Source organism: Astatotilapia calliptera, chromosome 18 (genome assembly GCF_900246225.1).
Source record: "Astatotilapia calliptera chromosome 18, fAstCal1.2, whole genome shotgun sequence".
In the NCBI taxonomy this organism is placed as follows: domain Eukaryota; kingdom Metazoa; phylum Chordata; class Actinopteri; order Cichliformes; family Cichlidae; genus Astatotilapia; species Astatotilapia calliptera.
The window spans coordinates 13,120,844-13,139,623 of record NC_039319.1 but is presented as its reverse complement, the minus strand read 5'-3'; the positions used below and the strand labels follow the sequence as shown (position 1 = coordinate 13,139,623).

Here is an 18,780-nt window from a genome sequence, read left to right as displayed (position 1 = left end):
TTTAACCATACTTATTAATTGGTATTCACAATAAAACCAGGCCAAATGTACAGAATACTAATGACTTCACTTGGCTTGATATTGTGTTCATATATTTATGCAAGTAAGAGTAGTCCTGATTATCACAGTATGACACACACAGTCTGCGTTATTTATAGGATGATCCGTCCGTCATGTTAAGAAGTATAAACCACCATGAATCAGTTTCACCTGCTTTGGTGTGACTCAGTGTGACAACAGGTGCAGTGATTAGGCAACGACCAAATAACCCCTCCAAAACAGCAAAGACTGTACAGGTGGTCGATGCAGACTGTTGCTCTCTCCCTGCTGACTGATTTTTCTCTGGTTTTGCTGCAGCTGGTTCAGGTTGCACAGGTAGTCTCCCAGCGCACTGCTGTGTCTCCCAGCGCAATTCCCAGAGTGTGGAGGACAAACCAGGAAATGGGCCTGCAACTGCAAAGAGAGCTTAACAGGGAAGGAGAGGGGGTGTAAACCCAGCAGCAGGACCGGTATTTGTTTGTGTGAAAAAGAGCGCTGCCAGAGTTCTAGAAAATGACCTCAAACAGGTTTATGAAAGAGACTCCATCAGGGTGTCATATAGGTCAATGCTCACAGCTCAGCATCATGCAGCTTGACTGGTGTTTACCACTGACACCCTGTTCTCTTCACAGATGAGAGCAGGTTCATGCTAAGCAGATGTGCCAGATCTGAAAAAGAAACAACACGTTATGCTTTCTAACTGGACAGAAGATGTCACTGACGTTTAACTTTTATACTGTGATGATTGATGCTTTAATGGTTAAGTTTTTGAGCAATTTTGTTTAATTGTTTACTGTTTGTGAGACTTAAGTTTTCCTCATGCAGAAATACCTATTTGGTTGATATAAATTAGACATAATGGACATATCTGTTACAACAGGTAAGACAATATTTTACAGTCTCTGTCCTACATGCCCTCTGCCTTTAACATAACACAATGCAAGGAAGTTCTCCCAAAATTACACAAGCACCCAGGATATTATATTCATATCATACTCACCAGTCAAAGACAGGCCAGCCAAACTTAAACTCCTTAAGCTCCCCCCAAACCCCTCCTACAATCATCCCTACATGATTGAGAAACTTGGAAAAACTAAATGATTATATAGTTTGATTTCCTTTCAGTAAGAAACTAGAAAATTGTCCTCTTCCCTGCCACTAGGTGGAGTTTGGTGTATGTGTAAGCAAGGCTGTAAGCGTGTCACTGTGATTTTAAATTGAATTCAGTTTTATTTATACAGCGCCAAATCACAACAACTGGCTTCTTTAAATGCAGTAGGAAGTAATTAAGTTTTATCTGGTTGGGAATTTAGCGATGGAAAGGTATACCTCCGTTTCAGCTACACACACACACACACACACACACACACACACACACACACACACACACACACACACACACAAATCCATCCATGGTTTTCCAAATGTTAATGCTTTATATATCAAGAATGTATTTCATAACTAAGTAATTTTTCTTTAGAGAAAAGCAAGAACCTAGAAAATCCTTCTTCTTGCCACCAGGTGGAGATCTGAGCATGTCTGAGCAAAGCTGCATGTAGCCTTGCTGCATGTAGCCTTTCAGCATGTCACTGTGATTGTAACTGCAGTAGGAAACTATTAAGAATAGTTTATGCTCACTATAAAGGTTTATCTGGTTGAAATTTTAACATCAACTCACTGTAAAATTATATCTGCAAACAATGTGTGTATTACTGTAAAAAAAAACAACAACACATGGGTCAAACAACCAAATATCTTAAGATAACACTTTTAGGATCCCACCTACATCTCCTCTTCGCATAAGGGAATGCAGTGAGGTTCTCCAAAACTACACAAGTATCCAGGATGACACATTCCTAAAAATCCTCCATATTCACCTGCGATGGGCATTTAAAAACAAATGTCACTATTCCTTTTTGGAAGGTGTGTACAATTATAGCTCGGTGTAATCTGCCCCTGTGATATTATAGGATGGGAGATCTCTTCTTTGTCACCCCCCATAAAAAAAAAAAGACAAGCATGATCACCTCATTACCTCAGCAATAAAATAATACAGCCTCCAGTGCAGTGTAAGCAATGTCAGTGTGCAGAGTCCAGCGTCTCCACTGGCTCGTTTTTAGGAGATGATTGTTAAAGTCTTAATCTCTGAGTTCAGATCAGCGACTGGTAATCCAGCACCATGCCCTCGGGGAAGAAAGTCAAGCTCATCCTGTATGAGGTGCTGCAGTTTGCAGCACTGATTGTACCCATCTTTGTAATCATGGAGAGATTTGCCAGCCTCATATACAACGTGAAAGGACGGGATCAGACAGCATACTGGCTCGTTGTGGCGGCTTCTATCGCCTATGTGACCTCTGTGACCTTGCTGGTGTGGGCTCCTGTCAGATATATGACTATTAAGCAGCGGCGATTCATCAGAGAGGTCACGCAGTGGTGAGTTGAGGCTTTTGGAACGTGATAAGTGACAAGCTTATCGTTTTGTGTGTATAAACATAAACCGAGTCTGTGTAACCTTAAAAAAAAAAGAATAAATCACATCTTAAATGTGAAAAGTCGAGTTTACTGAGTAAACTTTAGTTCAGTTCTGTGATTTGCTGCTACAGTCTTAAATTGTCTGGTATTACAGCTCATCATTTGGTAGTATTTATTGCAACTGAAATTACAGATCAACTATTTTAACTATTAATTATTAGTTTAATGACTCTTCTCTACTAAGTGCTACCCCTAATAATACAACCTTTTAGATCATGTAAGTATATTTATGCCTTAGAAATGAAGTCTTCCCTTACTCTCAAAAGGGAATATAAACCAAGTGAGCATAGATAACAACTGTAATTGAGTGTAGCTGCTGTGTTATAGATTAGAATTATTAAGCTGCATAAAACTGAAAGACTGCTTCAAAGTCTTTTCAAACACAAATTAAAAATCTAAATATAAACTCATGCACTTGTTAAAAAAAGAACAGTTACTCTTCATTATGGGATGATCATTATGTAAATGTAAGCTGTGTTTTTTTCAGGAGACCAACAGCAATGGCATATCTCATCCTGTGCACATTACCGTGCTTTGCTATCCTAATAGCCAGCTCCAAGGTAATGTCACCAAGACTGATTGATCTTGTCACTGAGGAGCACTTGTTGATGTTTTGTTCAGTCATGCTCTGACAGGGTCCTTGAAGAGGCATACAGAATTTGTTGTAAACAGTCCATTAGAGGCCACAGTATTAAGACACTATAATTATTCACTGAGTGAACAGCGACATGCTACACTGCACCACAGAGAAAGAAAAGCATCCCTTCTCACGGACTCACCATGATCTCTTGAGGTTTACTTATTCAATGTCAATCTACAGGTAGCAAGAAGTTGTACTCTTGTACAGTTGTATTGTATTCTTTATTAGGTAATAATATAGTAATGAAGTAAATACTACATGTTTGTACACCTATTGTTTTTGCCATATTGTCAAAGAATTTGTGAGAAGGACTTTGGCAGGGAAAATAGGTCCCCAGTCACAAGACTGCCCTCCCTCTGAGCTATTCAGTAACCTATAGTGAAAACAACAGGTTGTCCATTAACTTAAGGTTTGATGCTATCCCCGACCCTAAAAAGAAAAGATTTTTTATTCCTACATTACACTGTGTCACTTAGTATTTTATTGCTGTTCCAACAAGAACATAAATAAGCACAAAGATGTTTCTCATATTTATTCACCCAGTGTTTCTTATTTTACGGGCGTAAAGATGTAAATCTGCAAGGATAGGGAAGTAAATCCTAATGGGTTCATAAAACTTGGAATGTAGGCGCTTCTTTCTCATTGGAGACAAATGTTACAAAGACTCTCAGTTTCATTTTTTTCCCTCACTTTATCCTTTACCATCCTTTACCAGTGGAACAATGAATGTATTCATTCATTGTTCCACTTATGAGTATTTTCTATTATTGTGAAAACACAGGTGCAGGTGGACAGAGGACAGACACTGGACAGTTTCTCTGAGTTGCCAGTTTCCCTGGTGCTTTTCTTCCTCATCTGGGTGGATATCATTGAGAGGATTCGACCCTGCAAACTCATGGGAAAATGTAAGGCTTGAATTCTTCCAAATCTTTTATGATTATTGAATATTTTTGCGTCACATTTCATCTTCTGCGGGAGTGGTTATTTAACTGAATCCATAGACCTTTTGCGCTTATTTGTAACACTTTATTTTATTGGTTTGTTATTTCATTAAAGCAGCACAGACTGCAAGCTAGTTCAGAGAAATATCAGTCACTTCACTCACATCAGATTTCAAATCAGAATCAGAATCAGAATACTTTATTAATCCCGAAGGAAATTAGGGTTACAGCAGGCAGCACGCTAATGGCGCATGCGCACTTACAAAGGAACCTTCTGACCAAACTTTACACAAACATCACATTGGGAAGACATGTCAGAGAGGTAGGCTGATAGGAAAAAAAACAACAAAAATACATAACATGAGGTGAGAGGAGGAGAAAAAAAACTCCACTCAGACTGAGCTCCTAGTGGGAGAACAGTTTGATAACAGAAAAAATCACCTCAGCACAAAAGCACATGACTATCAATACACCATAGAAACACAAGACAAGCAACAGGGGCGGGTAAAGGGTAAGAGAGAGCCGGCGTAGACAGCGCATCCGGTCCTGCAGCATGTCTGCGCTGGTCCAGTCGACCGCCATCTTCCCCGGGAGGGGACAAGCATCGAAGGCGTTTGGAAAGGGAGGGGGAATGAGTGTGTATCAGTGTGTATGGGTGTGTGTGTGTGTGTGTGTCCAGAGTTCAGCTGAGACAGTGTCCTTCGCCCTGCTAGGCTAAGTAAACAGTCTTCCAGCCAACCCAGGTGGCCTTGTGTAGGATAGGAAGAACAGTCTATGCACAGTCTGTTATCAGGGTGTTTTTGTTCAGCTCCAGCCTTGAGACCACAGCTGGCGCCGAAGTGGTAGCCGCATGAAATGATGGTGGTTTTTACTTTAGTGCAAACAACTCATGTGAATTTCAAAGCTGTTCTAACAGTCCGACACTGGTCTCTCAATCTCCTGTTGGAGAGCCGTGAGCTTCTCCATGATGTTATCAAACTTGCGCTCCGTGATGTTTTCATTCTTGTGCTCAAAGAGCAGATTCTGAGAACTTCTCCAAGATGTAATCCAATTTTCGCTCAGAGGTCTTATTCTGAGTGTTCACGGCAGCCGTAAGCTTCTCCAAGATCTTATCCGTGCTGCGCTCAATGAGCCAATTTTGAGAACTCACCATTAGTCCCATTGATTCAATCCCAGCGGGCAGCCTTGTGGGGTTTTGAACAGCCGATTCCACTTGCTTTAATCTTCGATAAGTCAGGGCCAAGCCAGCTCCGATCAGCAAGAACCCTGTTATCCTGGTTCCGAATAGGTAGATATCTTCAGCACTCAGGCTCACCCGAGCCCAGACTTCTCGTTGAGAGAAGGGTGTCAATTGCATTCAGGGACCAGATGATCAAATCCATAATTCCTCTTTAGGTTTTTGAGAACAGACTGTGAGAGAGTGTTCCAGGGAAAAGTAATACAAAAATACACAAGACTAGACAAGGATACAAGAGGCTAAGCAGGGAAGATAAGGGGGAGAGGAGAGGAGAAAAAGTCCAACCGCCTTGGCCAAGAGCCAAAGAGGATGATAATAAACACACCCTTCCTAATTTAGCTGTTTAGTCAGCTGCAAAATTTTCCAGCTCTCCCTAATACATCCCTGTACCACTGCTACATTGCGTCAGTGCCTGATTCTGTTTATCTAGACATAGCATTTTCAGTGGGAGAAATGTTTCGTCACCAAGTGACTTGACTCGATTTATAAGGTTGGGGAAACCTGCAGTCAGCTGAGACAGAAGAAACACTTGAATGAGTGATACTTGAAAATGTTTCTACCACTGAAAACTCTACATCCAGATGAACAGAGTCAAGTTTTTGGGACTTTGGTCATAGACTTCCTGTGCATTTTCTAACCAGTGAATACAACCCACCTAAACAGCTGGAGAACACAAGAGCACAAAACATTGACCAAGATGACAAATTCTCCAAATTCAAATCATGTATCTGCTAAATGTACAGTAAGAAGCCTGATTCATGGAAGCTGGACCTTACAGTCTACAGTAAACCCTAACACTAACCACCTTACCCCGTCACATAATTGTCGTTACCTATGCTAAAGATGATTTTTCTTCTCTTATTTTTAAAAAATGATTTAAAAAAAGACAAGTTCTCTTGTTATTAGCTAGTCTTTCGGATAACCTAACTTATACAGAAAAATTTGGTTTTGTCATTTATAGCAGACAGCTTAGATTCAGACTTTGACATATCCGGCCCTGTCCTCACCCACATGGAACCAGTGACCACCGTATCAAGCCAGATGAATCCTGAAGAAGGCCAGAACGGTGTGACCCAAGGCCAACCAGAGGCCAAAAATGGCAGTCCCTCTAACAGATTCCACGATGTTGCCAACTCACCACCAAGAACACGAATCACCAGCACTGCCTACTTGTACTCCTCAACCTCACGCCCTCTGTCGTACTCGGGTCGCCCGAGCATCCTGTGGAAAAGGGACGGAAGGTCAGAAATATTTGTGGATAGTTTCCTTTTCTGGTTTGACACTGTGGAGATGGTGAGAGTGGCAGGACTGCCCTCAGTGTTCTACTCAGGCTGGGTGTTCCCAGTCTACATCCTCGCCTTCCTCTCTACTCTTCGTATGATTATCACACCTCACAACCCCTTGTTGTCTTCTGCTGGATTTGCTCTTCAGGACTTCCCTTTCTTTGTTTTGCGGGTTTCTCTGATTGCTGTGTTTGGCTTTGTAACACCCTTCTTATACCCATTGAAAAATGTCCTGGTAAGCCTAGCTTTTATCTATTTCACATTTCTGACCAGGCTGAAAATTTTTAGACATCACAGCCTGTTTTGAGGAGGAGTGGCACATTCTGTTGTTGATGAAAAAGCCACTTGGACTGTGAGTATTTCGACAGTTGGTCTTCATGTGTGGAGAGCAGCATCAAATCAACAAGATGCTGGTGCTGATGATGGCGAGCAGCATGTTTGAATTTTTCTGGCTTCTAATGCATTAAAAGGACATTCAAACCAAAGTGCAAAAATCATTCCGAATTTTGTTTAAAAAACAGGTGTACAGATGGAAGTATAAAGTAAGCCAACTCTCATCTTGATTAAAATATATTTATTGGTGCAAATGTTTATCTGCTTAGTTTTGTATTTTAACTCTAAATTTGTTTACATTTCTTTTGAATAAAACCTTGAAAAACAATCCTTTATGTTGACACATGATTCTGAAGTGAATTCAAAGTGTAATTTTCATTGTGAGGCCCAAAGAGATTCATTTCAATTCAAATTTACTTATATAGTCCCAATTCCCAAAACAGTCAACCCAAGGTACTTTATATTGTAAAGTAAAGACCAATATCATAGAAAAAACCCCAACAAATATATGACCCCTTATGAACAAGGACTTGGCGACAGTGGGAAGATAAAACTCCCTTTTAACAGGAAGAAACCTCCAGCAGAACCAGGCTCAGGGCGGGGCGGCCATCTGCCTGGTTGGAGGTGAGGAGAAAGAGAAGAGAGCAAAGTGAAACAGGACAAAAAGCAAACTATGGAGAGAGCACCAGAGTGTAATAACTGCTAATCATTAAATACAGTAGTGGTATATGAAAGTGAAAATAGAGTTAAAATAGACAAGTAAAGAAGTTCATCATGGGAACCCCCCAAGCTGCCCAAGCCTATTGGTTCAGTCCAGCTCTAACTATAATGACATTTTTAAGCATAAGCTTAAGAGAGTGTTTATCTCCCAAATTTAAACTAGGAGCTGGTTTTATAGCTGCTTAATTGGTGATCCTAAAGTGACTACTGGTGTGAACATGGGCATGACTGACTGTCTGTATGGTGTTAGCCCTGCGACAGATTGGTGACTTGTCCAGGTGTATTTGGCCCTGCTACAAGTGAGATATTCTTCAGCTCCCCTCACAACCCAGAATTAGATTAGTGCAAGAACATGGATGGACAACCCACTCAAAAATGCAACAAATAAACAAATGAAGGTAAGTTAACTTAGAAATAAATAACTGTTCGGTAAACTTTCTGGGTGTGTCAAGTAGGTGATAAGCATGATGATTTCAGACAAGGTAATTAAACTTGTGATTTAAGAGCTGATGCTTTGTCTTTGCTCGATAAGTACAGTTTTATTATACAGCATACTCACCTGGACATCCTTTATAAAATATCTTGTTTGTTCAGATGGAGTGGCTTACTGCTCAATCTTTGGGAATTTGTCTCAAGAAATTGTGTGGCAGTAATGGTCAGATAATTAGTGCCACAGGGCATCCAATCAAGAATTCTCATAAACAGATGGTTAGTTTGTTAAAGGCAAAAAGTAAAACATCTTAACAAGTATCTGGGCTATCAAGAGCTTCCAAAAAGATAAACACCATTCTTCCAAAAGATATGCTGTGCTTCTAAACATTGTTTGAGCGTTTGATTTTGTTGGGATTTAATAATCGTGGAGATCACAGCATGTGATAATCATTTTCATGGTCCACAAAATCTTTGATGAGTCCTTCTAGGCTACAGCTATTATCCTCATCTGGCAGAAATATCCACACAGACCACACAGATTAACTTCCTCCTGAAGAACGTCTTGCCACTTGGCAGCCATTTCAATATGCCTGTGGGTAATTATTTGCACACTTATTTGAAGCGTTATCTAAAACAGCTTTGAATTCAAAAAGGGCCAAAGAATATTTTACCATAAGTTTTGGGAATCATCAATATGGTTCTTGGCAAATGTTACACAAGCCTTTGTGTTCTTTTTAGTCAGCAACAGTTTTCTCCTTGGAACTCTCCTATTGGAGAGTTGGCAAAGTACTTAAATAGAAGTATAAATACTGCTGTTAAAAAACACTCCAGTAAAAGTTAAAGTACTGATTCAACTTATTTACTCAAGTAAAAAAGTACTAAAATGTACTCAGAGTAAGAAAGTAAAAATGAGCTCTTTCGAGGATGTTTCTATTTTTGTGCAAAGCTAACTGTGAACCTAGTTGCTATATTAGCATAATGAGAAAATAATATCACTGGACTCTGTGGAAGAGTTCCATGGAGGAGGCTGTGCATTGGTGGCATTTATGAAATAACCATAACATCCATTACAATAACAATAACATTGGATGAAAGGGAACAACGATGGCTACCTTTTGAGAGTAAAATGATGGCTGTACACCAAACACTGTGGACACAGCAGCAGCAGTTTAAACTTTTAAGATCAATTTTTCCCCTGCTCCCACTCAAGCAGTTGAGCTGTCTCACTCTAACCTCCAACACTGCGTCCCATACACACCCATTATAAACTCAGAAACGGTGACTGGAACTGAAGAAAAAGTATAAAAGATATTAAAAAGATAAATACAACCTGAATAGTTCAATGTCGTGGCTTCATTTTACAGTTTGAATGGTGTCTGTCGGTCAATGTATGTGGAAGTAGTTAGAGTTGAAAGAGGAGTAAGTTGAATGAGAATTTGAATTCTCCCATTGAAAATACACTGTAAATTTTTGTTGAATAAAGTTGAATAATTTAAAAAATATATAAAAGTTAAAAATGAGAAAAATACAAGCACACATGTCTAAAAGAAGAGGAATCTAATGGTGGTTGAATGTTTTTTCTAAGTTGAACAGTGTTAAAGGAGATAGCGTACAAGAAATGTACTGAAGATGAGAAGTAGAAGAACAATACTGTGGATGTTTAATCAGCATCCATACTAATTGTATTGGAGTGGATCTTAGCATCATGGGCTAAAATTCAAATGAATCTCTGCTACACTTACCTAACTCTGACAATGAAACCACAGCCACTGTGCACAACTCACACACTATTCTTTACTTTAAATTTATCACAGCTGAGCAAACTAATGTGTTTATCCTGCACTAACCTACAGAGGATTTTAATGCAACCTTTAAGTAGCAGTTAGTCTACTTCAGTTTGATTTGCAGCATGTTTCACAATATGAAAAAATGACATTTAAACATTTAAAAGCATGAGGACTTACACATAAGCTTTAAATTTCCAAGTTTATCAAATCTCACTGAGCATCCTTACCTTTAAATCTAGCCTTTCTTCTTCCTCTTCTGTCCTCTTTCTTATCTTTCTCCATCTCTGAGTGAAGCTCTTTCTTTTCTCTCCCTGTGAAATACAGCAGCTGGACCTTTAGCTAGCAACACACTGTGTAACAAGCTACACACAAACAGTTTGTGTGTTTGCTGATGGTTGTTGAGCTGATAGAAACGTTACATTTGAAATTACCGGCCACTTAAAAAAGTCACTCCCTTTAAAAAAGTCAGGACTAGCTAGATGCTGAATTACCGCAACGTACAGACACCTGCAATAATTCGGGTGTTGTGGCAAAAACAACAACCCCCCCCCCCATTCCTCTTTTAGCCTCTGACTATGCACCATCCTCTGGTGATAAAGAAATGAACAGGATTGCCTTTCATGTGTTTCTGTTTAGGCTTGGTTTGATGTTTGGAGGCTCGACCCAAATGCGTTAAAGCAAAAGAAACAAGCCTGTTTTAAAAATACAGATATTTGTTTAAAAATGTAGGAAGTAAAAGTAAAAAAGTACTCAAGTTGAGTACAGATACCTGGAAATTATGCTTAAGTACGGTAAGGAGGTATTTGCACTTTGTTACTTCCCACCTCTGTCTATGGATCCCATTTTTGTTCAGCCTTTTTATATATTGAATCATGAACTCTGACCTTAACTGAGGCAAGGCAGGCAAGGGCGTCCTTCTGGGCCTATTTAAGTGATCTGGCAGCTATCAGGCCTGGGTGTGGCTAGTACATTTAACAGTGGAGGTGGGGATAGCTTTTTCCATTAATAAATAAAATTCTGATTTTAAAAAATGCATTTTGTATTTACTCAAGTTATCTTTGGATAACATAAATGTATTTGATGATCTGAAACAATTAAGTGTGGAAAAAAATGCAAAAAAACTAAGAAGTCGAAAAGTCTTGGATTTTATGTGCTGCCTCTTCTGTCCTTGGATGTCACAAATTAGCATTTCCCCTCTTCTTTTGTTTATAGCATGAAGGCATAGCGGTAGTTTATATGGTTCTATGGCTGTATAACTCAGTGGACTGGAACCTTGATATGCATGTGTGCATGTTTCTGTGTGTATCTGTTGTTGTGACACAACAGAGAGCTGTTGTTGGTGTTTACTGTAATCGGCAGTCCTCCAACCGGACAAACCTGACAGAATTATACCCATGGTGCATTTGGTCTTTGTTCCTCTGATGCATGAGCCGGGGCTGCAGGACTAATTGTTTAAGGGAATTTTCAAACCAGCAACTATTCTCGAGTGAAGAAAGGAAGAAATGAATGGATTCAGCTGAATTGCTGCTGATAAATCTGAGCTGTAAATCTGTTGCCACACTAAGAGAGAAGATTTGTTGAAGGTGTTATTAATGATGTACAAATGACAGGGCAATAGACAAGCAGCTTGGATTCACAGTGAGGGACCATAGCTGGCCTGCTTTCATTTACCGGTATGGAAACTAAAATTATCTTCCCTTAATTTCCCCATAGCCACCATCAGCCTACTCTTTAATGATTCATATTATAATCTGCAAGAAGGCATTAGTGCAGCTCGAGTGATTATGACCATGTTGCAATACGTCATGTTGGCAGGATGGAGAGCACTTTTTCTTTCCCTTGTGACATTGGTTAAATGCTCGAAATGATCAAAGCAAAAACACAACAGCCTTGCAATAAGAGACTAAGATCCACATTCATGGATGGAGAGTTCTCTGAGGCAGGCTTTCATTTATTTATTTATTTATCTGCCATCAAATTAACCCATCAAGTCTGCTGAGAGAGAGGCTTTGCAATAATTCTGGCATTTTAAAATTCATATTCAGCACAGTGAAAATAGTTTTTGTTAAGTAGTTTTGTCTGGCTTGAAAGTCCAATTTCCTTATAACAGGAGGAAATAATCTTCTGCTCGAAGAAATATGTGGTCCAGATAGTATACATGGAAAGTTTTTTTTCATACTGCCTCTAAAATGGTGATTTTTTTGGTTGTACAATGTAAAGACATATTCATTTATGATTTTTAATTATGTTTAATTTAATTTTATAGATGCATTTAGAGGATGAATCACAGTTACTTTGACGCCACAGGTCTATACAGTTTCTCTGTGCCTGTGGGTTCTTAATCCAGTGTCCAGAAACATACATATCAGGTTAACTGGTGAGCCTAAAGTATCAAAAGATGTTAATGTGAGGGTGTGATAGACTGGTGACGTGTCCAGTTTGTACCCTGCCTCTTACCCAGTAATATAGGCTCCAGCTAGTATAGGTGCCATCCCTCTGAAACCCTGAACTGAATAAGTCGCTAAGAAAATGGACACAAAGATTCAGAGAATCCTCGCTGTGCCAAAACAGCCAAGCAATGAAGCAATCAAGAAAAACTGGAATTTCAAATAGTTCCATTCATATCTTACTTTACTATCTGCAAATGTCTCTCAAAACTATATCCAAAGACTTTCCTTTATTGACTAGTTTCTGATGCACAAACTGCAAATAAAGAAGTTCCTATTTTACCCTAAATCTTTGTTGAAGCTGTGGAAAGAAAAATCCTGCTCAGCGCAGCTACACAACAAGGGCGTAAGCTAGCTGCATAGCCAGTTATATTTCCTCCCTTTCTGATGCTGACCACTTTTCCATCTTTAGCCCGTGGTGATTACACTGTGTGGATTGTGTTAAACTGCATTAATTTTACCATTGTTAAATGTGCTATGAGTGAGTATTTATCAATTTCCTTTTTTTTTAAATTATATTTTTATTGAAGAAAAAAAAGGGACTTGTTACAATAGAGTGCACTGACATTATTTAGTCAAAAAAAGAGAAAAGGAAAATAAAAAAAAACAAAAAAAACCAAAACCCTTTTTCTTAGTCCTTTTGTTTTACATTCTGATAGCAAAAAAATAAAATTAACTCATTGGCTTGACAATGTGTTACATAATGCAGCATGTTTAACTTATTTACAAAAACTACATTAGGTACATATAAAGTGGTTAAATCCAACTCCGCCAACACTTGAGGATTGGTTTAATGTGGTTTTCGAAATATTTAAAATGGAAAAATTGACATTCTTTTTAAAAATTCGGAAAGACAAATTCTACAAAATATGGAATAAATGGATTAGTTTTGTGTCCCCCATCTGCCCTGAATTTAGGTAAGACCAGCCCTGAATTGGTGTATCTTGGTGTATCTCCCATGTATCGTACAATGTCAGGTTGATTATTTATCAATTTCCACTGCTGCTAAACCAAAATAATTCAAAGAATGGATCAACACAGTTTGTCATTTTCAAGTTAACAATTAAGACTGTAAACTAAGAGCGATGAATCTGCTCTTTGCATTTTAATCTCAAAGAATGAATGAAAACTTTGGACTTTAGCCTGGCTTTTGCGTGAAGCCTGGTAAATGTCTAATAAGCTCTGACTTTGGACACTCACGTTAAATCTCTGGTTTGCTCATTGAGAAATATTGCTGAGTCCCATTGTGTCACGCTTTGAACTGGAAATTGTTACATGCATTTGTTTCATCTCATTTGGACTATTGTAATTCTTTGTTTTCTTGTTTATGTAAGGCCTCCTTGGAATGTCTGCAGGTTGTCCAGAATGCTGGTGCTGGGCTTCTGACCAAGTCTTCCAAGTACTCGCATATCACACCTCTGCTGATCAAGCTGCACTGGCTCCCTATTAAATTCAGAGTCCACTTTAAGATCATGACTTTGACATTCAGTGCTCTGCATGGTAAAGCACCACCATACATCAGAGATCTTTTACATCCGTTAATCCCCAACAGGTCCCTGAGGTCATGTGATCAGGGCTTGCTGGCTGTCCATCATATGAGGCTGAAAACGAAAGGTGACAGAGGCCCCCAGACTCCCCTTTGAGTTTGAGATCTCTGGACTGGTCTCATCCTTTTAAACTTGCTTTTGGTTATTTTTTTGTTTTTATTGTTTAATGTTTTAGCTTCTGTGAAGCACTTTGTGATTTTTTTCTTGAAAGGTACTATACAAATAAAATTGCACTTGCTTACTCATATGGAGTAATTCCCAGTCATGAGGGCTGGGTTATCTTGTGATTCTTAGCTGTAGTTTAATTAACACATTACAAAACTTGTGATAGTACCCCAAACTATTCCTGCTTATATCTGTAAGCAGTCAAAATTATTTGCAGTATATAACCAACCAACAAACCAACAGTCTTGAGAGACGCAAGCAGCTAACCTTAGTATTTAGTCATATCACCCACTGTTAGACTGCCTGAGGTTAAAAACTGGCAGGAACAAACTGATCAAACTGTGCCTGACTGTTCACATGTTAAATATAAAGCTCAGACTCAAAAATACTTCTGACTAAACCGACTCTTTCAAAACAAAATGTTCTAAATATGATTATTCTGTTTTTGTTTTTTGTCGTTGTGATTTTAATTAAAAATATAAGTCTTGATATTTCATCAGGTAGAGTCCAAGATCAAAATGAAACATGTCAGTGTGCAGTGTTTTTTCTGCCTTTTGGGTTTTTTGCTCCCACAATGCAATGGGTTGTTAGAAAACATGGATAAATACCTGTATAAAGATGTATTTATATTAGCATGGTACACTGTTTTGCATTTTTACTGGCTTAACTCACATTCATTAGTAAATCATAAAAGATTTAAATCTTTTAAGTTTGGGGGGGTTTTGTCTATATTTGGACTGTACCATCAGCAGTAAGTTTTATTTATGAGTTTATGCAAATGTTGCAGTTCCCATCAAGGATCTTCCACACTTGTTTTTGCATGCTGATGTCACTTGAGCACTTGACACTTGCTAAAATCTTGTCTAAAGTGGAAATGGATGGTAATAGTACGGATAAATACACAGATTTTCCTCTCTTGATTTCAGTGAGTTTTTTTTAAACTTAATTGTAAAGTCTTCATATTTTGTCACAAATGGAAACAGAGTAATTTCCTGTACCTTCTAAGCCCAGTCTCAAGATAACATGGAAAAACCCTGACATCGGAGGGAAAATGACACAAAAGGAAGCAATGGCAAAGAAAGAGAGACAGAGAGAGGATATTGTGGAAAGAAAAGAGGATAATACGATAGAGTGAGAGGAAAAAAACAGATAACAGAGAGAGATGGCGGGGAGGAGGAAAGTTGGGGGGTGGTGTTTAGGGAGGGGTGAGGTTTTGTAAATCGGAGAGGCTGGAAGCGCATTTGAATTCAGGCTGTGTGTCTCCTGCGCTAGCCGAATGTTACCTGCTCTAGCATGGCAACAGAGAGAGGGAGAGTGGTGAGCTTCAGCTGCAGCCTCCACACACACACGCACACACACAAACACACACACACACACACACACGTGCATGCACAGCAACAACAGGAGTGCGAAGAGTGACTCAGGTAAGCAGGAACGCCCCTGATGGAAGACGACCCTCGAGAGAGCAAAGCAGCGTGTGCAGTGAGAGGGAGAGATACTGAAGGAGGAGCCATAGAGCTGGCATTTCTTTGAGGAGGGAGAAAAGAGGAATCACGCTGAAGCTAAAAATCTCTGAATCTGCACTCCCAGGGTGGGCTTACATTGAAGGATAGACAGGAAAAAAAAGAAAGATGGATGTGGAGCGATGCAAGTGCTCTTATTGGACAATTTTGTGAGGCTGCAAAGCACTAAGGGACACAGCAGAAAATGATATTTAGTTTTTATAGCAAGACCATTCGGAGGGCTTAAGCCGGGGGGAGGCTGAATGGGAGGTTTTTAATTTTTTTGGACAGGGTGAGCTGGGACAAAAAAATGGGTCAGGTTTGGTAAACACACACAGGATGGGAAAAGAACCACCTGTCCTTCTTAAGATGAGGTGAGCGCACATTAACAGAAGCACACACAGAAACCTCGCACACACTCTGCACATCACACCGAGTCTTCAGGACAGTTTCGCAGGATTCACGATAGATTGGATCCTTGCTCCTCGCAAAGTGCGTGACTTTGAAAATGCTTTAAGACGTCTGCCGTCGGGATCCCCTGGATTCATCTGAGGACTGAACTTGTGAATAGAACCAGCCACTAAACTCCCAGGTGACTCTCTCCTGCGACAACCTGTGGACACAGAAGCTCGGCTTTTTTTTTCTTTTGTGGGATCCCTCCCCCTAAGAAAAAAAAAAGAAGCAAAACAAAAAAACTCCCTGATGAGCTTGCAATTAGGTGGATCACCTGTCTCATGAAGATCCTGTCCTGAAACGACCCATCCCGGAGGCTTCATCAGCCTGTCCCCTTTTCTCCCCCCAACTAGATGTCTTGATGTATTGCTGTGGGCTGGGACACTGGCGGAGAGTGCAGTCCACCTATGTAAGTGACCATTACAGCATCCATCCCATCTTTTTGATCTCATAGCAACATTGGAGTTGTTTGGTGGTGTGTGGATTTATCGTATACTTTTGCAAAAAGAAATGCCGATGATGCATTCATATTTATATCCAGGGTTGTCATTCATATGCAACGAATAAGCATGACAGAATTACTGCCTGCAAGCAGCTGTGAGCATGAGTCTTGCAACCTTTTATTTGCTAAGCTGTTCATTTCTCAGTAACAATAAGTTTTCACCTGGGCTGCATTTTACCAGATGGTGAAAATGTCAAACAGCTCAGCGTATTGACTCCAGTACAGGACTTAATAGCACCGTACCAAAAGATGGAATATCAGGTAATGGAGAGTTTCCTTTTTTTCCCACCCAGGCAACAGTTTGGTCACTGAGCAAGTAAAGTAAACAATGTGTGAAAATTGTCTTCAAAATTAAGATGATTAAGTGATACAACATGACAGTTCCCGTCTTCCTCACATCGTATGTCCTGGCTGAGAAGCGGAGGAGGACAGAGAGGTGCTGTTATCTAATTGCAAGTCAATTTTACTGTCCTCTCAATGACAGAGATGAGAAGGGAGGACAGTTTCCAGCCTCTACAGCGCTCTAATCCACCTGTTTTTCTTTCTCGTGCTTTTGCCTGTCATCTAACTCTCTCTTCACTTGCCCTCCTATCTCCTTCTATCCAGTCTCTGTGTATCCTCTGTTTAGTTGTGTTGTAGTCGATGGAGTGAGAGTTGTGCATTGTGCGATGGCGCTGACTGCAGAGCACCCTAACCACATTCCTACATGAAACAGGCTTACTGTCAGCCCTCAGCACTCAATAGGCTGTCAGCGCAGAGCCGCGCAGATTACCACGTACTGTAGTGCTGCATGTAATGTGTGCCCACCTCAGCAACGAGCCAGGAAAGGAGCTTACAGACTCGAAAGGCATGGCTGGGTAAAAGCAGTGACACATCCTCCCGACATTCAGCGTAGTTTCATTGACATGTGTGTGTGTTTGCAGGCTTAGTTTAGCACCTAGTGTTAAATAAGTGCGTGCAAATATAACGAACTAAGACACAGTTCTACAAAATCTCTTCTGTAGATGCACTCACTCTTTCTAATTTCTGTGCAGAAACTACATTACTCATGCATTATCTTTACTCATGTTGCTATGATACATTATGTGTCAGGGTGCTAATTACACTTGAGTGAGTGAGATATAAATACTTTTATAATAAATAAACAGGCCGGAGGCTGCTGGGCCAATAAAGGTTGGAGAATAAATCACAGAAGTCACCACCTCAATAATCAGATCGATAAATAACCAAATAAACATGTTCTAATATACAATTTCCATAATCGAATGTTCTTTGTTATTACATTTGTCATAGTATACATACAGTAGCATAGATTTCTGATTTAACACAGAATATACATTCTGACCCAAAGGATTCTGAGCGTTATATGTTGCTATCCCCAAATGCATGTTTCAGGGAAGGCCTTACTTATTTTAGCAAGATAATGCAATATCTTCCATTATTTTTAAGAAATTTGAACTGTTGTAAACTGTTTTAAAAGCTAAGTTAAGATGAAACATCCAAATTCTACTAACAAGGCTTTGGAAATATTAAGTGGTCGATTTTTTATATTTTGTCTTTGCAGTCACCGTTTTAAATAAATATATATAGCAAAGAAACTGAATCATTAGTCAATTTAAATTCTTATTTTCACTGTGTTGTAGAATAAAGCTGGATTGTTTTAAGTGCTCATCTGGCTCTAAGAAGGAGGTTATGGGCATCTTTAGATATCAAACAATTCTCTCTGTAGTGGCTGCCATTTTTTACACTGAGAGTCACAACAGCTTAGCCAATAGGTGAAGGGCAAGGCATGCTTATCCCCATTACGCAAATGTGATAAAACCTTAAAAACACAAAATAAATTTCAGGAATCGGTTTGTATGTTACCTAAAATTCCCTATTCTTCCCTCTCCACTTAAAGTTGGTTTTTTTTAGAAATAAAAGCATTAATTTAAAAGTATATATAATCAAAACAACGATACATACAAAGAAATGAAGGGAACATTTGATCATCAGTGTAACATAACGTCAGTTAAACTTCAGGTATTTCTGTCTAGGAACCACTTCAATCCACAGCTGCTTTGGTGCAAATGGAAGTGACAACAGGTGCACTGCAGGGGCAACAAAAAGACAATCCCCCACAAAGGAATGGTTTCTGTTTTTTTTCCTTATTTCCTCATCCCTCCTGACTGATTTTTCTCTAGTTTTGTGTTTTGCTCGGGTTCTTGTCAACACTGGTAG

The 18,780-nt window shown here is 39.4% G+C and overlaps 2 protein-coding genes across 3 annotated transcripts in view; both read left to right on the top strand.

Annotated features, from left to right (window-relative positions):
• Positions 1-1,414: 1,414 nt before the first annotated feature.
• tmem236 (transmembrane protein 236) lies at positions 1,415-7,216 on the top strand. Its single transcript, XM_026149915.1, has 4 exons — positions 1,415-2,472; positions 3,059-3,131; positions 3,993-4,116; positions 6,351-7,216. Exons 1-4 carry the CDS (start codon positions 2,219-2,221, stop codon positions 6,977-6,979), a joined length of 1,080 nt encoding a protein of 359 aa, XP_026005700.1. The 5' UTR covers positions 1,415-2,218; the 3' UTR covers positions 6,980-7,216.
• Positions 7,217-15,916: 8,700 nt separating this feature from the next.
• The window catches only part of cacnb2b (calcium channel, voltage-dependent, beta 2b), a 40,496-nt gene continuing 37,632 nt past the window's right edge, over positions 15,917-18,780 (top strand). For both annotated transcript variants that reach the window (XM_026150103.1, XM_026150102.1), the window contains exon 1: positions 15,917-16,467. In XM_026150103.1, coding sequence (XP_026005888.1) covers positions 16,420-16,467 — 48 coding nt within the window. In that variant the 5' untranslated portion in view covers positions 15,917-16,419. The remainder of the gene's footprint in view (positions 16,468-18,780) is intronic.